The 19,262-nt window shown below is 43.6% G+C and overlaps 1 protein-coding gene across 1 annotated transcript in view; it reads right to left on the bottom strand.

The window, feature by feature from the left end:
• ZNF512 (zinc finger protein 512) overlaps positions 1–19,262 on the bottom strand; it is a 44,032-nt gene that overhangs the window by 21,971 nt on the left and 2,799 nt on the right. The window contains 11 exon segments of the mRNA XM_072857992.1: positions 425–487; positions 1,828–1,929; positions 2,643–2,837; positions 3,466–3,633; positions 7,574–7,672; positions 9,774–9,860; positions 10,231–10,355; positions 11,641–11,724; positions 15,178–15,264; positions 17,236–17,444; positions 18,341–18,399. Of these exon segments, the coding sequence (XP_072714093.1) occupies positions 425–487; positions 1,828–1,929; positions 2,643–2,837; positions 3,466–3,633; positions 7,574–7,672; positions 9,774–9,860; positions 10,231–10,355; positions 11,641–11,724; positions 15,178–15,264; positions 17,236–17,444; positions 18,341–18,399 (1,278 nt within the window).

The following is a 19,262-nucleotide window of genomic DNA, read 5'->3' as shown; positions in this document are numbered from 1 at the left end:
TATATATTGTATTTGAAGCTTGCTCAGATATAACCCAGCAGTAAGAAGTAGAAACTCCTATTCATACCAGACAATGCTTTAGCTACAGGAGCACTGACATTATTGACCAGTTATGCCCACAAAGCATAGGACTGCTCTGTGAGATGTTACAAGGTCTCCAGCACTGTACCTGGAAAAAATGCTCTTGTAGCTGTGAATCTACAGGTAGGACTGCAGTTTCACTAAAATGCATGCCATTAAGATGCTTCCTCCTTGCCTCAAGCAGTGTTTGCAATGGCAACCCCATTAGCACATCGGGAAGCGCTCAAATTGTGAGGAACTGTGAGCAGATGGCAGGACAACGGCTTGAATAAGGAGATATCTGAAGGACAGGGACAGTCAGGCTATTGGTATAAAAGATAGTGAGTACAGGAAGGCTACCAACCAAGGTACACGTGCCGAGGTGAGATTTGAGTCCTGAGACACTGCCATATACAGATTCACAACCCTGAAACAGTAAAAAAAGTGCGTGTCAGCAAAACTCTAGTAAGAAATCACTTCTTCCTGCACAAGAAAGTCTTATTCTGTGGAAGACAATTCCAAAAGGAATAAGAGAGGTAGTGGGAGGGAGATACTGAGTCCTATAAAGCCAGAAAGCTTCTGGTAAAAACAGCATTGAAAGAGACTTAAGTTTTCAGTAAGTTAAATATTTCCAGTTTCTGAGCACATTTAGATATAATAAAGAGACTTCTGTCACAGCTACATTCACCCTCTATCAAAAGCCTGAGTAAAATGCTAAGAGTTCGCATTTTGCCTGAAGCGCATCAGACATGAATTTCAAACAAAGCACAGGGGCAAGTACAAGACACTTCAAACTCTCCTGCCCTGCTCATGTATCTAGTGGCACAAAGCAGAAGTACTGCATCCGACATCAATGGTCTGAGTTAAAGGGCAGCTTTACAGGCCTACCCCATGTGGAGCTTTAGGCATCAGTCTCAGGATACTAGATCATGCTCAGCTGACAGCCCAGACCCTGAAACAGGAGGTAGATGCAAGACATGCTTCTGGGTTACTGGTCAGTGAAAGAGGACAGCTGCTTTCTGGGGACAGCTCCACATACAACATTATGTTGCAATTCTTATACTTGGAAATGATGCAAGCCTGAAAATTGGGGAGACAATGTTGGGGGTAGGGTAGGGCAGGGGAAGGCATTGTCTCTACACCAAACCCATATGGAAGCCACCACTGACCCCTGGCTATCCAACAGTGTGCGTCACATCTACCATAGTTTCCACCAGTGGGGCCATTTCTTCTCACTGGATCTGACTGGTGACTGCTGCGTGGCATTGTAAGAAACTAAGCGCACATGCATAAGCATCCCTAGACCAGGACGACCGTGCTGTGCATGAGTCTTCTGTAGCCCATTTCCAGCTTTCAAAAGAAAACTTAAGTGCTGTGCCAGGCAAAGTCCCTCCACACTTACATTTCCATCTCTACTCCTCCCTTCTTCTACAATTAGATTTAGTACACCCACTAGACAGGCAGGGGCCTGTCATTTTTACACTGCTCAAACCTCCAAATGGACCAGCTCCCAGCTGGATGCGAAAGCTGTACCAGTCTGACACCAAGTTACTGGCTCTGAAGTGGACTAACACATTCCCAGAGGGATCATCCTTAAGGCAACAGTCCAAACAGGGTCTTGGTTACACTAACCAACCATACTGAGATGGAGCAGAATTTGTCTCCCACAGAGAGACAAACTGTAGTTTCAAGGCTGTGGAAAGCTGTTGGCTCTTACAGACCTGAAATCTGTCCCCTTTGAAGCTTCAGAAACACTTTAAGGATTACCTGATTTGGGCAGTGGACTCTTCGGTACATCTTTATCTCCGTTTTCCATTTGCACAGCACATCTTGACTAAATGTGGGCAGTCCAGGACGAGTATATTTCAGCTGAGGTAAAGAGATGGAATCAAAAGCTGGAAGCAATGTTGGCTACACATAGTACCAAGTATGTCCCTTTCTCTCCCAGGTTGTGAGATGGAAGTGCTATTTCTTCTCCTACTCTAACAGCCAAACTCTCAATAACCAATCTTTTCCCATCTCATTGACTCTCTACAAACATAACTGAACCTGGAAAACCCCCACAATACCAGAAGCCAAAACTTCCCATAACTTTGACTACAACAGTTCCTCTAAACATACTTACCCCATTAAAATCATAAATGATCCTTTACCCTTGGGTTTCCCTTACAGCCTAAAAGATGCTCCTGGAAACTCTGAAGCCTGAAAAACTATGAAATATCACTGCATGGCAGCAGTGATCTGAAGCCTATGACTCGTGAGCAACGTACTGCCTGTAACTGCCTTCGTTACTTGTGCCCACTGAAAATTAAAGCAATAGGACTTGAAAGATGTTACAGCTTGCCTGGATAAAATACTTATACCACAGCAATTGCTACTGTAGCAATACTATAATTTAAGACCAGAGAGAGCAAAACCTGCTCCCTTCCACAAGGTATTACTTCTGCAATATTGCTTTCCATGAGCTACTAAACACTGGCAACACTTGATAGATGCTAGTGCAAGACTCATCTGATGTGAAGAAAGACTCAAAACCTATATAGCATTCTCAAAGCCTATATAGCATTTTTAAGGCCTCGTACGTTCCGGTCATCTGGAATCAAGTCCTGCAGAACTTTTCTCTTGGGCCACTCTTTGGCCAGCTCTTCTCCAGCTAGCTCATGGAGATAGTAGATTGCCACCTTTGCAGATCTCCTCTGAACTCTGCCTGTGTTATTTGGCTCCCGTTTTATTTCCTTCAGGCTCTCTGTTCTTCTTTCCTCATGGAGGAAAGTGACCTGCAATGAAGGCCAAAAAAGGTGAGCGTCTTTCACTAGTTCCTATTTCAGTTATGCTAAATACTGCAAATAAATATTCTTCCAAATCCCTCACAAAAATGCTGCTGCAGCTGTGGTTCACTGTCACAGATGTAGGACAGAAGTGCATGCCCCTAGCGAGACAGACCCCCACATCTACTTGGGGGATCACAGCAGTAAAGCTCAAGCAGAGAGTTTCACGCAGCCACTGGTCTTGACAGGATATCACATCATTTGCTGTAAAACCCTCATGGACAACAAGCATAGTACTGCCTGTTCTGCTCCAGTGTTGGGTCTTTTAAGAGCAAAGAAAAGCATCTCACAAGTTACACGTTAGCATCATTCTTCCATGGAGCAAAAGTCAGGCTGGGGAAAGTTTACTGCTGTCACGGTGATTTACTATTAAAAATTTCATCCTAGTCACAGAACAGCAACAGCTGCTGTTAGAAGGAAAGTATCAAGGGCAGAATACTCCAGAGAGACAGAAAAATGCAGATTTGCTATCCCTAATTACCCACCCAAGTAGCACACAAAAGCCTACGTGTGTCTCAAGTCTCAATGACTAAAGTACCACCGCACTATCCTGATAACTACGGCAATTTGCACTTACCAGCCCATGCTTAGATCGGAGATGGTAGACAAGTCCTGCCTTTGATTTGTATGCTTTTCCACAGTGATGGCACTTCATAGCCATTTTCTCCAGCTCAGAAGCAGCCTTCCCACATTTTTTAACATGATATAGGTATCCATTTATGCTAGTGAAGCTGCCTGTGCAACCCTGTCAACGCAGAAGAAAAATGCATGGAAGAAAAACACTCTCCAAGTGATTACAAGACCACTGTGTATAGAATCCACAGTTTGCTGACCAAAGTACTATCACTTTTCCTGCCTGACCAGAGACAATCAGGTAGTAAACTTTAATGTTGGTCTATTCAGATAAACAAAATCTGGGACAAAGAATTGGCTGTAACTGGGAGAAACTGTTTCTTAGAACTTCTTTGTAGGTAGCGGGCAACAGAAAATTTCAATATATGGAATGAAGCAGCAAGATGTTAAATGAGGATGCAGAAAACGGAAAGATTTTCAGATACAAATGGAGGAGTTGGGCAGAAAAAGAGGAAGATTTTATACTTGGTTGGCTGGTCAAACTATCTAGAACGCAGCAATATTAGGGTGATGGTAAATAAAACTTTCAGCTATTCCTAGGATGCAGCTATTGTCTCATGCTGCAGCGGAGGACAACAAAAACTCCAATGGTTCCTGTGGATGTCACTTACTAGAATATCTCCTAACCCTGAATCCAGTGATCAACTTGACACCGAGCTTGGAAACAGGACAAATCAAGCATGCATCAGCAAGTTTTTAATGTTAGAAGAAATTCTCCAGGCATCCTGCTGCTTTCCTGGTAACGCAGCATCTTGCCAAAGTCCCTCAAGAGACTACTAGACTTGAAGGGGAAGGGGATAACATCAGGCTCACCCATGAGAAGCCATGGCACGATATGCCAAAGTTTGAGGGACAGGGTGCTAGCAAGGGCCCTCAGCCTGTTGCTCTGAGACGTGCTGGGTACACTGGAGCACATTTGAAGTCTTACAGCGATAAGCCAGGGGCTCCCGAAGTAATAGGAGTGAACAGGGAAACACCAGTGAAATACCTCAAAGGAATTAAGGTGTGTTCCTCTAGAAAGGTGACACGGCTGACAGCCCAGCTAAAGTGCCTCTACAGCAATGCACACAGCATGGGTAACAAACAGGAGGAGTTGGAAGACACCATTCTGCTAGAAAGCTACGATCTAGTTGCCATTACTGAAACATGGTGGGATGAATCCCATGACTGGAGCACTGCTATCGATGGCTACAAACTGTTCAGAAGAGACAGGTGAGGAAGGAGGGGCAGAGAGGTTGCCCTTGATGTCAAGAAATGGATAGATTGTGAAGAGCTGTGTCTGAAGAATAGCCACAAGCAGGTTGAAAGCTTATGGGTAAGAATTAGAGACCAAGGCAACAAACGGAACCTTGTGGTCGGTGTTTACTACAGGCTGCCTGATCAAGGGGAGCCTATTGAGGAAGCTGCCTTACTCCAGCTACAGGAGGCATTGCGCTCGTAGGCTCTCATCCTGCTGGGGGACTTCAATCACCCTGACATCTGCTGGAAAAGTAGCACGGCGAGCTGTAGGCAATCCAGGAGACTCTTGGAGTACATTGAGGATAACTTCTTAAGCCAGGTAATAGATAGCCTGAGGATGCATTACGGGGGATAACAGAGGAGATGCGTTACTGGACCTGCTGGTCACCAATGCAAGTGAGCTAATCGGAGGCATCACGATCGGAGGCAGCCTGGGCTGCAGTGATCATGCACTGGTGGAGCTTGCAGTCCTGAGGCATACGGGACAGGCAAAGAGTACAGTCAGGACCCTGAATTTTAGGAAAGCAAACTTGCAGCTGTTCAAGGAGTTAGCCAATAGGACCCCCTGGGAAACTGCCCTCAGGGACAAGGGAGCAGAACAGAGCTGGCAAGTCTTTAAGACAGAGCACAAGAGCTTTCCACAGAGCACAAGAGCTCTCAGTCCCCCTGTGTAAGAAATCAGGAAAGGAAGGCAAGAGACCGGCATGGCTGGGTCGAGACCTGCTGGTCAAACTAAAGGGCAAGAAGGAAATGCACAGGCAGTGGAAGCAGGGACAGGTATCCTGGGAAGAGTATAGGGATGCTGCTCAGTTGTGTAGGGATGGGGTCAGGAAGGCCAAGGCATGGCTGGAGCTGAACTTGGCAAGGTACGCAAAGAATAATAAGAAGGGCTACTATAGGTATGTCAGCCAGAAAAGGAAGGTCAAAGAAAGTGTACCCCCCCAATGAACGCGACTGGCAAACTGGTAACAGCAGACGAGGAGAAGGCTGAGGTACTCAACAGGTTTTTTTGCCTCAGCCTTCACTGGCCATCTCTCTTCCCACACCTCTCAAGCGGATGGACCTCAAGGCAAGGGCTAGGGAAGCAAAGTCCTTCCCACTGTAAGAGAGGATCAGGTTTGAGACCACCTGAGGAACCTGAACATACACGTCTATGGGACCTGACAAGATGCATCCCACAGCCCTGAGGGAATTGGCTGATGTAGTTGCCAAGCCACTCTCCATGATATTTGAAAAACCATGGCAGTCAGGTGAAGTCCCCAGTGACTGCAAAAAGGGAAACACTGCACCCATTTTTAAAAAGGGTAGAAAGGAGGACCCTGGGAACTACCGACCTGTCAGCCTCACCTCTGTGCCTGGGAAGATCATGGAACAGATCCTCCTAGAAGCTACGTTAAGGCACATGAAGGACAGGGAGGTGATTCGAGACTGCCAGCATGGCTTCACCAAGGGCAAGTCTTGCCTGATCAACCTGCTGGACTTCTATGATGGAGTAACTACACCAGTGGACAAGGGAAGAGCTATAGATGTCATCTATCTGGACTTCTGTAAGGCCTTTGACACGGTCCCCCACAACATCCTTCTCTCTAAATTGGAGAGATATGGATTTGATGGATGGGCTATTCGGTGGATAAGAAGTTGGCTGGATGGTCGCAGCCAGAGAGTAGTAGTCAACGGCTCAATGTCTGGATGGAGACCAGTGACGAGTGGTGTCCCTCAGGGGTCCATACTGGGACCAGGACTATTTAATATCTTCATCAGTGACACAGACAGTGGGATCGAGTGCACCCTCAGCAAGTTTGCAGATGACACCAAGCTGAGTGGTGCAGTTGACACGCCTGAAGGATGGGATGCCATTCAGAGGGACCTGGACAAGCTTGAGAAGTGGGCCAGTGTGACCCTCATGGGGTTCAACAAGGCCGAGTGCAAGGTCCTGCATATGGGTCAGGGCAACTCTGGTATCAATACAGGCTGGGGGATGAAGGGATTGAGAGCAGCCCTGCAGAGAAGGTACTGGTGGATGAAAAACCGGACATGAGCTGGCAATGAGCGCTTGCAGCCCAGAAAGCCAATCATATCCTGGGCTGCATCAAAAGAAGTGTGGCCAGCAGGTCGAGGGAGTTGATTCTGCCCCTCTACTCCGCTCTTGTGAGGCTCTGCCTGGAGCACTGTGTGCAGCTCTAGAGTCCTCAGTACAGGAAAGACATGGACCTGTTGGAGCGGGTCCAGAGGAGGGCCATGAAAAATGATCAGAGGGCTGGAACACCTCTGCTATGAGGAGAGGCTGAGAGAGCCTGGAGAAGGAAAGGCTCCGGGGAGACCATATTGCAGCCCTTCAATACTCAAAGGGGGCTTACAAGAAAGATGGGGACAGACTTTTTAATAGGGCCTGTAGCAATAGGACAAGGGATGATGGTTTCAAATTAAAAGAGGGTAGATTCAGACTAGATACAGGGAATAAATTCTTTATAGTGCAGGTGGTGAAACACTGGAACAGGTTTCCCAGAGAGGTGGTAGATGCCCCATCACTGGAAACATTCAAGGCCAGGTTGGACGGGGCTCTGAGCAACCTGATCTAGTTGAAGATGTCTCTGCTCATTGCAGGACGGTTGGACTAGATGACCTTTAAAGGTCCCTTCCAACCCAAACCATTCTATGATTCTATGATACTCTGTCTTAAAAGCATCGCTAGGGTCTTGAAAGAAATCCAGCTTTGGCCAGCACCAAAGCATACCCAGCAGAACTCTCATAATATTTTACGTTCATGCATTCGCTGCTGTTTAATTCAGGATACTTAGCACAATGCAACTTACCTCCCTCGTACACTTTAGTTTTCTCATACGCTTCAAAACCTTCCGAAGGCGGTCTCGCTCAAGCTGCTCATCCAATTCTCCTCCCTCCTTCACAACTGGCTAAAGCACAGCAGAAAGATGAAAAAAAAACCACAGGATGCTCAGCATTTACAGTTCTTCTCATAGGGAATTCACTACTCAACACACTACTGAAGGAAAGCTTCTAAAATAATTAAATCTTTGCAATTTATGATTTTACAGAAGTGTATCTAATACAGTGATCACTGTCAATACCCCAGATTATTATAATTATAATTATCTTTAAAAGGAGTAAACTGCCTGAAAACCACTTTGCAGATAAGAGTTTTAACATTTAGATAGCAATCTATGAACGAAACCTTGATAAGAAGTGGTCCCAAACTATAGCTGCTGGGAAGGACAAGGGTTGTGAGAGACTGAAAGAGTTAATGTCTCAAACACTGTGGAGAGATGAGGCGTGATTTGTATGGCGACGGCAAGTCGGCTAGCATGGGATGGGGAGAGCTTTTCGGAGGAGAGACTAAAAGAGGTATTGTCTTCTGAGACACTGAAAGAGGTACTGTCTCAAACATTGTATTGAGATACGGTGCAGCAAGTCAGCTAGCACGGGATGAGAAGAGCGCGTTGGAGGATGCACAGTTACCATCTATAGCCAGAGGTCACACAGAGTTTTATCTAAGGAATGGGCCTACAACCACCCGAAACTTGGAATGAAACTCCTCGCAAACCACCCCCCCCTCCCCCCAGCGCCTGCAACCCTTTGAGGACCAGAACAACATAAATCCTCCAGGGGTGTGACCTGAGGCAGGGATTAGAGTATAAAGAGACTTCTTCTTCCCCAGGGAACGGTGCGCGCCCATCACCAGAGGATTGCCACGTCTGTCACTGTCATCACGGGATCCAAGGGTGGTGATAACTTTCCTTTTCTTTATCTTCCTCTCTTCTCTTTTCCTTTTCTCACTTTTCTTTTCCTCTACTCTTCCCTATACATATATCTGGGCATACGAGTTTTGGATGAATTGTGACGGGTTGCCCGGAAAATAGCTCCATTGCCAAATTGCCTCTGTTCATTCGCTGAGCTTGCTAGTTCGTTAAGTTTGTAGTTTGCTAGTTAATAAAGTTGCTAGTCTGACTGTTCCTCTGAGTCATTGTCGTGACTCTACCGGCCTGCAGCTCTGCCGAGCAGAGATCGGCCTTTGTCGGTACACAAATCCCTGGGGAATCAAAAAGATTCACCCATCTCGCAACCCACCGAGTGGGACAAGACAAAGGGTATGTATTTCCATAATTACTTTTCTCCCCTTCTGCATGTGGAAAGTACTTACTCATCTCTGTCATGCATCTTTAACATTTACTCGTCCTACCATTTCCACTAACCTAACTAAAGCTAAGTAGACTAGCTGCCTGTAACGGTTATTCATCTATGCTAAACTACAGCTCAAGTTCTTCTCCATTCTCTCTCTGATGGTTATTGTATATTATTTCCTATACCACCTTATAATAATATTACACCTAGACTGAATAAAAAGTTAGAACTGAGTGACAGACCTGTTCCTCAGGGCCAGAACATGATCCCTGGCCTATTTAATTTACTAATACAGAAACTGCGGTACTGGGAACTATGTAAAAAATAACAGTAACAAATTATCTAAACCTTACCCAAACTTCCGAACGACCTTTCCAAAAGTTCTAATTCTTCACAACTACAACAGGGGACATGGCCTTCTTTAAAGTAATAGCAAAGAGGAAAAGCAGATTGTAGCATTAGTATCTTTACAGTAAAAAGAGACAAGAACTAAACTGCTGCCTCTGCTTTGAACTTGTAAAGAACTGAAATCTAGTCTGCTCTGGATGTAGAAAAACTACTTTCTAGCAAAGGACTGAAAATTGCAGCCTAATGAGCAATCATTTTTCTTCTGATTGAGAATGCCTTTTATGTGTGACATATAACCAGCCTAAACAGAAATTCATCCCCTCTTTCTAAGATGTAGCATGCCTACCATCTCTGGTAACATCCTACTGTTTTTTCAGATGTCAAATCTCACAGGAAAAATAATAGGTAGACAAGATTTGAACAGCTACAACATTTGAAAAAACACACCGTTCTGTTTCTGTGTGCACCAGGGAAGGAACAGAGACTGTCTTGCCTGTGGGATTTTTATATGCACAGCAGTTGTGCTACCTGATTGTTATGGTCTGCCATGACATGGTATTTCATCCCTCCTAAAGACTTCAGCTGCTTCCCACAGTGATGACACGTGAACATTTCCTAGAAATAAACAAGGACATGGTGCATGTAACTGTAAATTAATCAAAGCAGTGGGAAACCCTTTGGGGGAAAGGAGCAGGAAAGCAGAACATTTTATTTGGGCCTGGTAACTGCCCATTAAGAACAGAAGAGATTTTACAGAGCCTAAAATTTAGGGGAACAATGAAATAGCTACACCTTTGTTCACTACCCCAAACCTCCACCAAAAGGCTAAGCAAGAAGCACCAAGCGCAGCCTCTTGCAGACGGATAAAGGACTCTTGCTTAGAGACACGATGATGAGAGGAAACTGATTTTAAATGCAACACAAAACAGTGTGCAGGCATGTCTATCAGTAAGTTGAAGAGGAGTAAAGAAAACATTGTTCTTACCTGCCTGCAATTTACCATATGTTTCTTCAGTCCTTCTACAGTCTTTCTCACCACAGCCCGGCATGTTGGACAGGTAACTCGGCCTTTGTCCTGAATTTCCAAAGACCACCGCTCTTCCATACTACCTGTCAAAACAAAAGGTTTGGAATAGAACTGCAAACACAGTATCTTTTTTTTTTTCTTCCTTCGATGTGCACCATGAATCCTAGAAGGAAACAGGTCACATGCTACCAAACTCGTGTCCAGCTACACTTCAATAGGTTTCGCTCATTTGCAGCTTTAAATGTGTCATATGCAAGGCACACATCACTCCTTTTGGGAGATCATTTTATAAAAACTTTTTAATCCTACCATCCCCTTGCAAGGAGTGTTTTTCCTCTTGTTCAGTAGAGATTTTTTCCTTTGTTAATTTTTATTACAAAATTACTTTAGCATGCAGAGTAAATTTTTCTTTCGACCAAAGGGTTTTCACAGTAAAAGTAGTCACAGATGTGACTGAACAGTTTCAGACAAAGTCCACGGTTCAGTTCTACTAACCAAATCTTTAGAACTCCACTTATATTAGCCAGCAGTTTTGGCACTGAAAGTGAACAGAGCTGCACCACCAGGCCAAGTTACTCAACAGCCAGGCAAAAGTACCCTGTAGGGCACAGTTTCCAGTTCCTGGCCTCTTTTTGAAATGCCAAGCAAAAGCTTGGCATAATCCACAAGGATTATAAATTACTGAAATGGGTTCTGGGAAGAAAGTGGCTTAGCAGCCATCTGCTTGAATTCTTATCATAGAAAGATCTAAAGGCTTTCCTCTTTGCCCAGTAATAACAGGCAGGGGTTGTCCCTCCCCAGGTGGCTGGGGGAAAAGTCTGTGAATCAAACAGCACTTGGCAGAAAACCGGGGTATTTAATGAGTGCTGTGAACTACACATGCCAAGTCATTCCACTTGCTGAGTCTAGGCTAATGTTATTTTTCTAGGATGGACTGCTTGGGTCTCTGGCTACCAGGTTACCAGAAGAGGTGATTTGGCAGCAACAGCTACAGAGTTTTTCCTGCAAACATATTCTTCTAAGTAAAAAAGTATAAATATTTTTATGAGTTTTATAGTGAAACTATTTTAACAGGTTTTTGCTCAGTTCAAAAAGTGATTCCCCCTTCACTGTTCCATTATGCAGTGGTAAAACCACGTGGAACTACACTATTAGGCAGTACGCAGTCCCTCCAATCTTGCTCTGCAGTACTGACACAGTGCCAAAAGGACAGCAGCCAGTTCTTCCCTGTCAACAGTAAAGTGAACAACAAAATGGAAACACCAGAAATACAGCTGTTGCTCAGATTCAAATCCTAGAATCACATTTATCTTTTAGCTGCTTTATAAACAATTCTGAGCAACTGCTTCTTCTTCTTCTTCTTCTTACCTGTGCCATAGGTTTCCTGTTCTTTCTGAACACAGTGGCCTTTCGTTTTGGAGTTTTGTTGTGTTCCAGCTTGCTGTTTTTTTCCTGTTACAACACAAACAAGAAAGACCAGAAGACTTAATTCTATGAGCCTTTTTACAAAAAAAACAGAGATTTTTTGCTAGGAGGCTGCTATTTAGTCTGCTGTCTCAAAGGTACTAATTCAGAAATGTTCAATGCTTTTTTTTTTTTAAAGGAATTTCAAGATTATGTTCCCTACTCTCTTTCAAAATCCATAGCTATTTACAGCTGCAGACATTAGTTCCATCCAGATATTTGTAATCTGTATGGTTGTTCATACACAAAGCTCAGGGGATGGGAACTCTTCACACTGAAACATCCTCTGTTCACGGTATGGCTGAGCCAATCTAATGACCTGTTGACAACCAAATTGACAGTCCTACTCCTCTACTCATTCCTGTTTTCTTTAGAATAAACAACTCTTATTGTTTCAGTATTTTCTCATGGGTTATGCTTTTTGCTCTCTTTTCGTCCTTGTTCTCTTCAGTTGGTCCACACATTTCCTGAACTGCAGTGCCCACTGCTGGAAACAGCACTCCAAGTGTGACCCTGCATTAGAGCAAAAGAATTGCTTCACATGTCTGAAAGTCTACATTCCTGCTCAAACACCTCAGTATAACATCTGCTTTTTTTAAAAAAAGTATGAAACTGTTGGTCCCTATTCAGCTTTTGATCTGTTATAAATCTCAAATCCTCTTCTGAAGAACTGACACCTAGGAGGTTGTTCTTTGTCTTTCAGCTGTGCTAATATTTCTTCGTAACTACAGTATCTTTAATATTTCACACTATATTCCATTCTATTTTTTAAACTGTTTCTCTAACATCAAGACCACTTTCAATTTGAGCCTTTTCTCCAACACACTTGCTAGCTCTTTCAGCTTTGTGCTGTCTACATACTTTCAGGTCCTTGGTAACAAAAATGATAGTTAGAATTGAACCTAGGACAGACTGTGAACCATCATTCTATACTTTTTTCTATTTCTATTTCTATTTTTTATTTTCTATTTCTATTTTCTTGCCTGGCAAAGGCATGGTGTCCTCACCAATGGAGATTTTAAAAAACAAGTCGGATGTACTCCATACTGATATAGCTATATGGCTAAGTGTATTATGTATGCACAGAAATCACAGAAACGTTACGGTTGGAAGGGACCTCCTGAGATCACTTAGTCCAACCCCTGTGTTCAAGCAGGGTCAGCTAGAGTAGGTTGTCGAAGAAAGTGTCAGTCAAGTTTTGAGTATCTCCACTGATGGAGACTCCACAACCTCTTTGGGCAACCTGTGCCAGGGTTTGACCACCCTCACAGTAAAAAAGTGTATTCTTGTTTTTAGATAGAATTTTGTGTGTTTTAATTTGTGCCCATTGCCTCTTGTCCTGTCAGTGAGCACTATAAAGAAGAGTCTGGCTCCCTTTTCTTCGTTCCCTCCCATCAAGTATTTATACACGCTGATAAGATTCCCCCTCTTCTCCAGACTGAAGAGTTGCAGCTCTCTCAGCCTGTCCTCATAGGAAAGATATTCCAGTCCCTCAACCATCTTTGCAGCCCTGTATTGGGGAGCCCAGAACTGGACACGGTACTCCAGATGTGGCCTCACCATTGCTGAGCAGAAAGGAAGGATCACCTCCCTCAACCTCCTGGCAATGCTCTTCCTAATGTAGCCCAGAATGCTGTTGGCTGCCTTTGCCACAAGAGCGCATTGCTGGCTCATGGTCAGCCTGCTGTCCTCCAGGACCCCAAGGTTCCTCTCTGCAGAGCTGGTTTCCAGCAAGTTAGCCCCCAGCATATGCTGGTACATGGGGTTATTCCTGCCCAGCTGTAGGAGTTCACATTTCTCTTTGATGAACCTCAAGAGATTCCTCTCTGCTTAATTCTCCAGCCTGTCTGGGTCCCTGTGAATGGCAGCACACCCATCTGGTGTACCACCACTCCTCCTCATTTTGTATCATCTGTATACTTGTTGAGGGTGCACACTGTCCCACTGTCCAGGTCATTAGTTAAAATGTTAAACAGTACTGGCCCCATTATTTACCCTTGGGGTACAGCACTAGTGATGTGCCTCCAACTAGACTTTGTGCTGCTGACCACAATCCTCTGGGCTGGGATGTTCAGCTGGTTTCCAATCTACTGCACTGTTCGTTTATCTAACCTGTACTTTGCCAGCTCATCTATGAGGATGTTGTGGAAAACAGCACCAAAAGCCTTACTAAAGTTGAGGTGAACAATATCCACTGCTCTTCCCTCGTCCACCAAGCTAGTGACCTCATTGTAGAAGGCTATCAGGTTGATTAAGCATGATTTGCCTTTCATGAATCCATGCTGACTACTCCCAATCACCATCTTGTCCTTCATGTGTTTGGAAATGCTTTCCAGAAGGATTCTCTCCATCATCTTCCCAGGGACTGAAGTGAGGCTGACCAGCCTGTAGTTCCCCAGATCTTCCTTCTTTCTGTCCTTGCAGATAGGAGTGATATTTGCTCTCTTCCAGTCTTCAGGAACCTCTCCCAGTTGCCATGACCTTTCAAAGACAATCACGAGTGGCCTCAAAAAGACATCAGCCAGCTCTCTCAGCACTCAGTGCAACCCATCAGGCCCCATGGGACTTAGGTATGTCCAGTTTGTTTGAGTGCTCTAATCTTGTCCTCCTTCACCGAGTGTAAGGCTTCCTTGCTCCAGATTTTCCCTCTACTCTCAGGTGCCTGGGATTCCTGTAGGATTCCTTTAACTGATAAAGACCGAGGCACAAGAAGCATTGTGTACTTCAGCCTTTTCCATGCCATTTGTCACCAGTTTCAGCCCCTGCCCTGTTTCAGCAGTGCACTCACACTTTCCCTAGTCTTCCCTTTGCTGCTCATGTACTTGTAGGATCCTTTCTTGTTGTCTTTCACATCCCTTCCCAGATTCAGCTCCAGGTTGGCCTTGGCTTTCCTAACCTCCTCCTTGCAAGACTGGACAGCAAATGTATACTTCTCCTGTGTCACCTGCTCCTACTTTCACCACCTGTACACTTCCTTTTGTGCCTAACCACTGATTAACAACCCTTTGAAGGCATGAAAGACCTATGATATCAAGCATTTCCCCCCTCTGTCTCTGTGGTAAAAGAAAATTAAAGTGGTTGGGTTTGATTTCTCCTTAACAAACCCATATTGCTGTTATCATCTAGTCATTAATCTCCAGATGTTTATAAGTAATTCATCTGATCATTTAGTCCAGAATCTTTTGGGAAACTGAAATGAAGCAAACTAGCCTATACTTCCCCTACTTCCTTTCCTCCCTCCCTTTGTTGGCATTTTAAGAGAGACTGAAATTAGAACAATAATCTCCCACTGTAAACCAGAAACTAGTCAACGGCCTCCTATAACAAAATACCCAGAATCAGAAATAGAGTTGGAAGACAGCATAGGATAGCATTTGGGCAGAGAGGAAGTCCGAAGTACCTGGAGGCTTGTAACTAGGAATTACAAGTTATTTGTATTACCCGAAATCTTCTGCTTCTTCTTGGGAGAGTCTTTAAGATCTTCACCTTCCCCTTGCTCAGATTTCCTCTTGCCTTTCAATAGTACGCCTGCTAATGAGTAAGAACAGAAATGTTGCAGTCTCATTATTCAGTCTGGATAACAGCTTTGAGTCTGCTGCTGCCTCAGCTTATCCTCATATTCAATACATAAAAAAAACCAAAATAGTTTTTGTAAGGCACCCGGACACCAGTGAGCTAGACACAGCCTTTTGACTCAGTAACATTTACGTACTCCACAGCCTGCAATCCTCTGACACAGAAGATATGGAAGAAACAGTGCCACAGCATGGTCTGGGAAAATAATACTCCTCAGGAACAGAGCCAGAAGGTGCTAGGTTATGTCATAAAAAGCTCATCTGCACACACACACAAAGTAGCACAGAGAAACAATGGCAGGTGGGGAAACCCAAATAATATCCTGCCTTTCCCTCACTATTTCCAGACCTATCAAAAGCTTATCTCCACGAACACAGAAAAGTACAGAAGCACAATGGCAGGCAGGTGAACACAAATTACAGACTCAAAGAAACAGACACTCTCCTGCCAGGTCTGTCCCAGGAGACCCACCTGGATGAGTCAACGGGAGCCGCTCTCTGGAGCACCCTTTGGAAGGGGGAAGGCGGGGGGGTAGTGGTGAGAAGGGTGAGTGTGGTGTTCATGCCTAGGGTTATGTGATGCATGGGATGCTAGCAAAGAACGATTCATGATTACACAAGACCGGGATGTTTAGGAGTGGTATCAAAGGAAGGGAAAGGGAGAGAATTAGCTGATTTTGGGAGGATCAAGTGTGGGAAAACAGAGGTGTAAGAGGATAAAAAGGGCCACTTGCTTCTAAACAGGTGGTTGGTCAGTATACAAGTCTGGTCATGCCTGACAGCAAATCAGAGGGACCAGGGGAGAGCAGTGTCTGTGAGCGTGACCCTGTCTGTAAGGAGGTCTACACCAGCAACAGGCACAGCTCTGCAGGCCTCAGGGGCTAGTCCATCCACGTACCAGCAACTGAGGAGACCAGGATCCAAAGGCTAGATACTGATTAGACTGTTTACGTCCAGCTACAGGAGAGATCCACATTGCACATATGTGTGCACACACAAATGTACACATACATATATATGTACTTCTTTTATATATACTTTTTATATATGCTTCTTTTCTCTCACTAACACATTTTCATTCTCATCAGCCACAGAGGGAAACAGGATGAAGGCCATTGGTGCTGTTTGTGTGAGTACTGAGTGTACCTCTTCGTGTTGATCTGTGTGGCTGGCTGTGTATATGTTGTATACATGTGTTTATACCTACAGGAATACACGCTTAGTCTCGCTACTGGCTGGACCTGGGGGTGTGGAGCTGCAGCAACCTTGCTTCTATCACGCTACCAGATTAGGCTCTCCCCACAACAGGATGGAATACAGATTCTGAGTTAGAGATAAGAAGAAAGTGCATTAAAGAAGAGCAAAGTTTTGGCTCTCCGCCACACGAGAAGTTTGGAAAACAGCTCCTAGGCCAGGAAATGTGAATGTTCCTACAACAACATAAGACCCAAACCACTCCAAATCAGAAAATCGTAAGTGACAGAAGCGACAAAATAAAAGAAATAAAAACATGCTAAAAAAAAAAATTCTACCAACCACAAAAGCCGTGTCTAATCCAGAATGCTGCTGAATGGTCCCCTTTTCTACATCCTTACTGTTGTTTGTTCTATTTTTTAAAGCTCTCAGAGAATATTCCTGATAGGATTGGCAGAACTCATATACATTTCTCTTCTACAGATAAAACTGAGTTCAGTCACAGAATCATTAATTTTAATAGACAAGTCACTCCAAAGGAACTGCATAACATCATAGAATTTTACCTATGTTTCTGCAGTGGAGGAAGTTTATTTCTCCTAATACATGAACAGCATTATCAAGCTTGTAATTTGTGGCTGAACTGCAGCGTCTTTCAGAAGTCATCTAATCTCTCACAGAAGAACCAGAGAGAAAAACAGTTTTGCATCAAGCCAAGAGTCATGAGTACCTTTTTTTTCTGAAGATTTGTTAATGCTGTTTTTTATCCCTCTCATTTCCAACCAGTAAGCAGGCCTGCGAATGGTCCGCTTGCTTCTGGACTCTGCATTTCCATTCACTTGACTTTTCGGTGAGGCAGAAGAAATGTTGCTGACTGTCTCATCATAGTTACTTTTCAGTCCTAGGACAGTAGTTTCCACCTCCTCAAATTGCTTAGACCTGGAAAACATCAACTTGAAATCCCACGTATATGTACGCATACATACACACACAACCACAATAACTTGACAGACAACATCCCTTTCATCTTCCCAAGTACTCTAAAAATTAATCTCACAGTTCATTGAATCTCCTGAGTTTTGTGAACTGAAAAGTGCCAGCAAGATAAAACATCCTAAATGTTATTTTTCAGCACATCTTTTAGCGTATGACATTAGAAAGCTACTCAAAAGGAACAGAAAAAAAATTTCATCCTACCTCAAACCTTCAGCTTAAGCAGAAGGCACAAGTTAATCTCAAATTAAAAGACACTGCTTCACAGCAGGCATAAGTTAATCTCAATTTAAAAGACACTGCTACCACAATTCACAAACTGAAATAAGTACATCACTTGAATGATGACTGTGATGGCCACCCCAGCAATACTCTCCCACACCCTGAGCTGTGGAGCTCACATGTTTTAACACATCAATCCAGAAATTAATAATTGGGGGACACTTATGGTACCAGGTCAGATCAGTATATACTATGTTTAAGGAGGTACTGCAGAAGGATGGGGAGAGAAATTCTCAAATTAAAGTCTTTCAGTTGCAATCACACTCAAAATATATAGATTTTGGAACACCATTTGGTCTTGAACATAAAACGCTTATCTTCCCAGTGTTAAAATCCTTTTAAAAACAGTAAATGAAAGCTAATACCCCTTGAAGTGTCAGAAAAGCACTTTTCCTACAAACCAATAAGCAAAGTCAGTTGAGACTCTCATCACACGAACCAAAATCGTTACAGTTCTTAAAATTCAGAACATTATGTAAAGACCAGATATGGTTTTCCAATAGGAATCTCTCAGCTTTTTTCTTGCCCTCAGTCAAACTAGACAAGAAACATTCACATACTTCTTGTTTCCCAGCGACCTCTTGACCTTCTGTTGTCTGTGATGTCCAGGCCTGGTGTCCTAACAAAGCAGAACAATTCACATTAGCAGCACAATTTTTCTTCTTTTTGCATGTTTCACTTTTCAGTTAAACACAACCACCTGCATTTTGAGCACGTGCATACCATCCTTTGAAAAGGAAACCACTGTTTTCTGCAACAAGGAAGTGTTTAACTTTTTCAACTCCAGCTGAATTAGAACTGGAATCAAAATAAGGACAAGCCCCTCTACACTCCCCATATGAAAGCCAATCATTCTCCTTGCATTGCGTCACGATGGAGTGTTCTTTGTCTCCAACTCATTCAGTGGTACCTGCTTTCTGCCTAGACTTTATCACACAATGACAAATATTTTATATCCTAACCTAATAGTCTTTACATAGTACTTATATTTTCCTTAATGAAATAATTCTTGCATTTACCCTGCCAAGAATATTGTCTCTAGTCTCTTTTACACCCCTTTTTCATTTTTAGCTCCATTATTTTGTCATACTCCATCAGTTGTTCGGATGTTCACTTTATACACATCACAGAATCCTTCTTATTTAACAAAGATGTTTTGTCACTTATTGCTTGTTGCTTCTTATGCTCCTATTAAGCATGTAATTTAACAGATACCATTGACGTTCCCAAGTCAGTATAAATAACTCATTTGCTGTACGTTGTTCCTGGCGTGTAGACAATCATTTATCACCTTCTTCCAAATACTAATAATGACTCAATGTCGTTCTTCATTGGGAAACCCAGGACAAAAATCTTGGTTATACAGACTAGAAAACAAAAATCATTGCCTAATAGAAGTATATGAAATAGCAAAACTGTAACCTAGGAACAGAGACAGTATTTTGCCATGTACAGGAACTAGCTAAGAAACTGGAAAAAAAA

Source organism: Ciconia boyciana, chromosome 3 (assembly GCF_034638445.1).
Source record: "Ciconia boyciana chromosome 3, ASM3463844v1, whole genome shotgun sequence".
NCBI lineage: Eukaryota > Metazoa > Chordata > Aves > Ciconiiformes > Ciconiidae > Ciconia > Ciconia boyciana.
The sequence above is the reverse complement of the archived record's forward strand: the minus strand, read 5'-3'. Positions and strand labels throughout refer to the sequence as shown.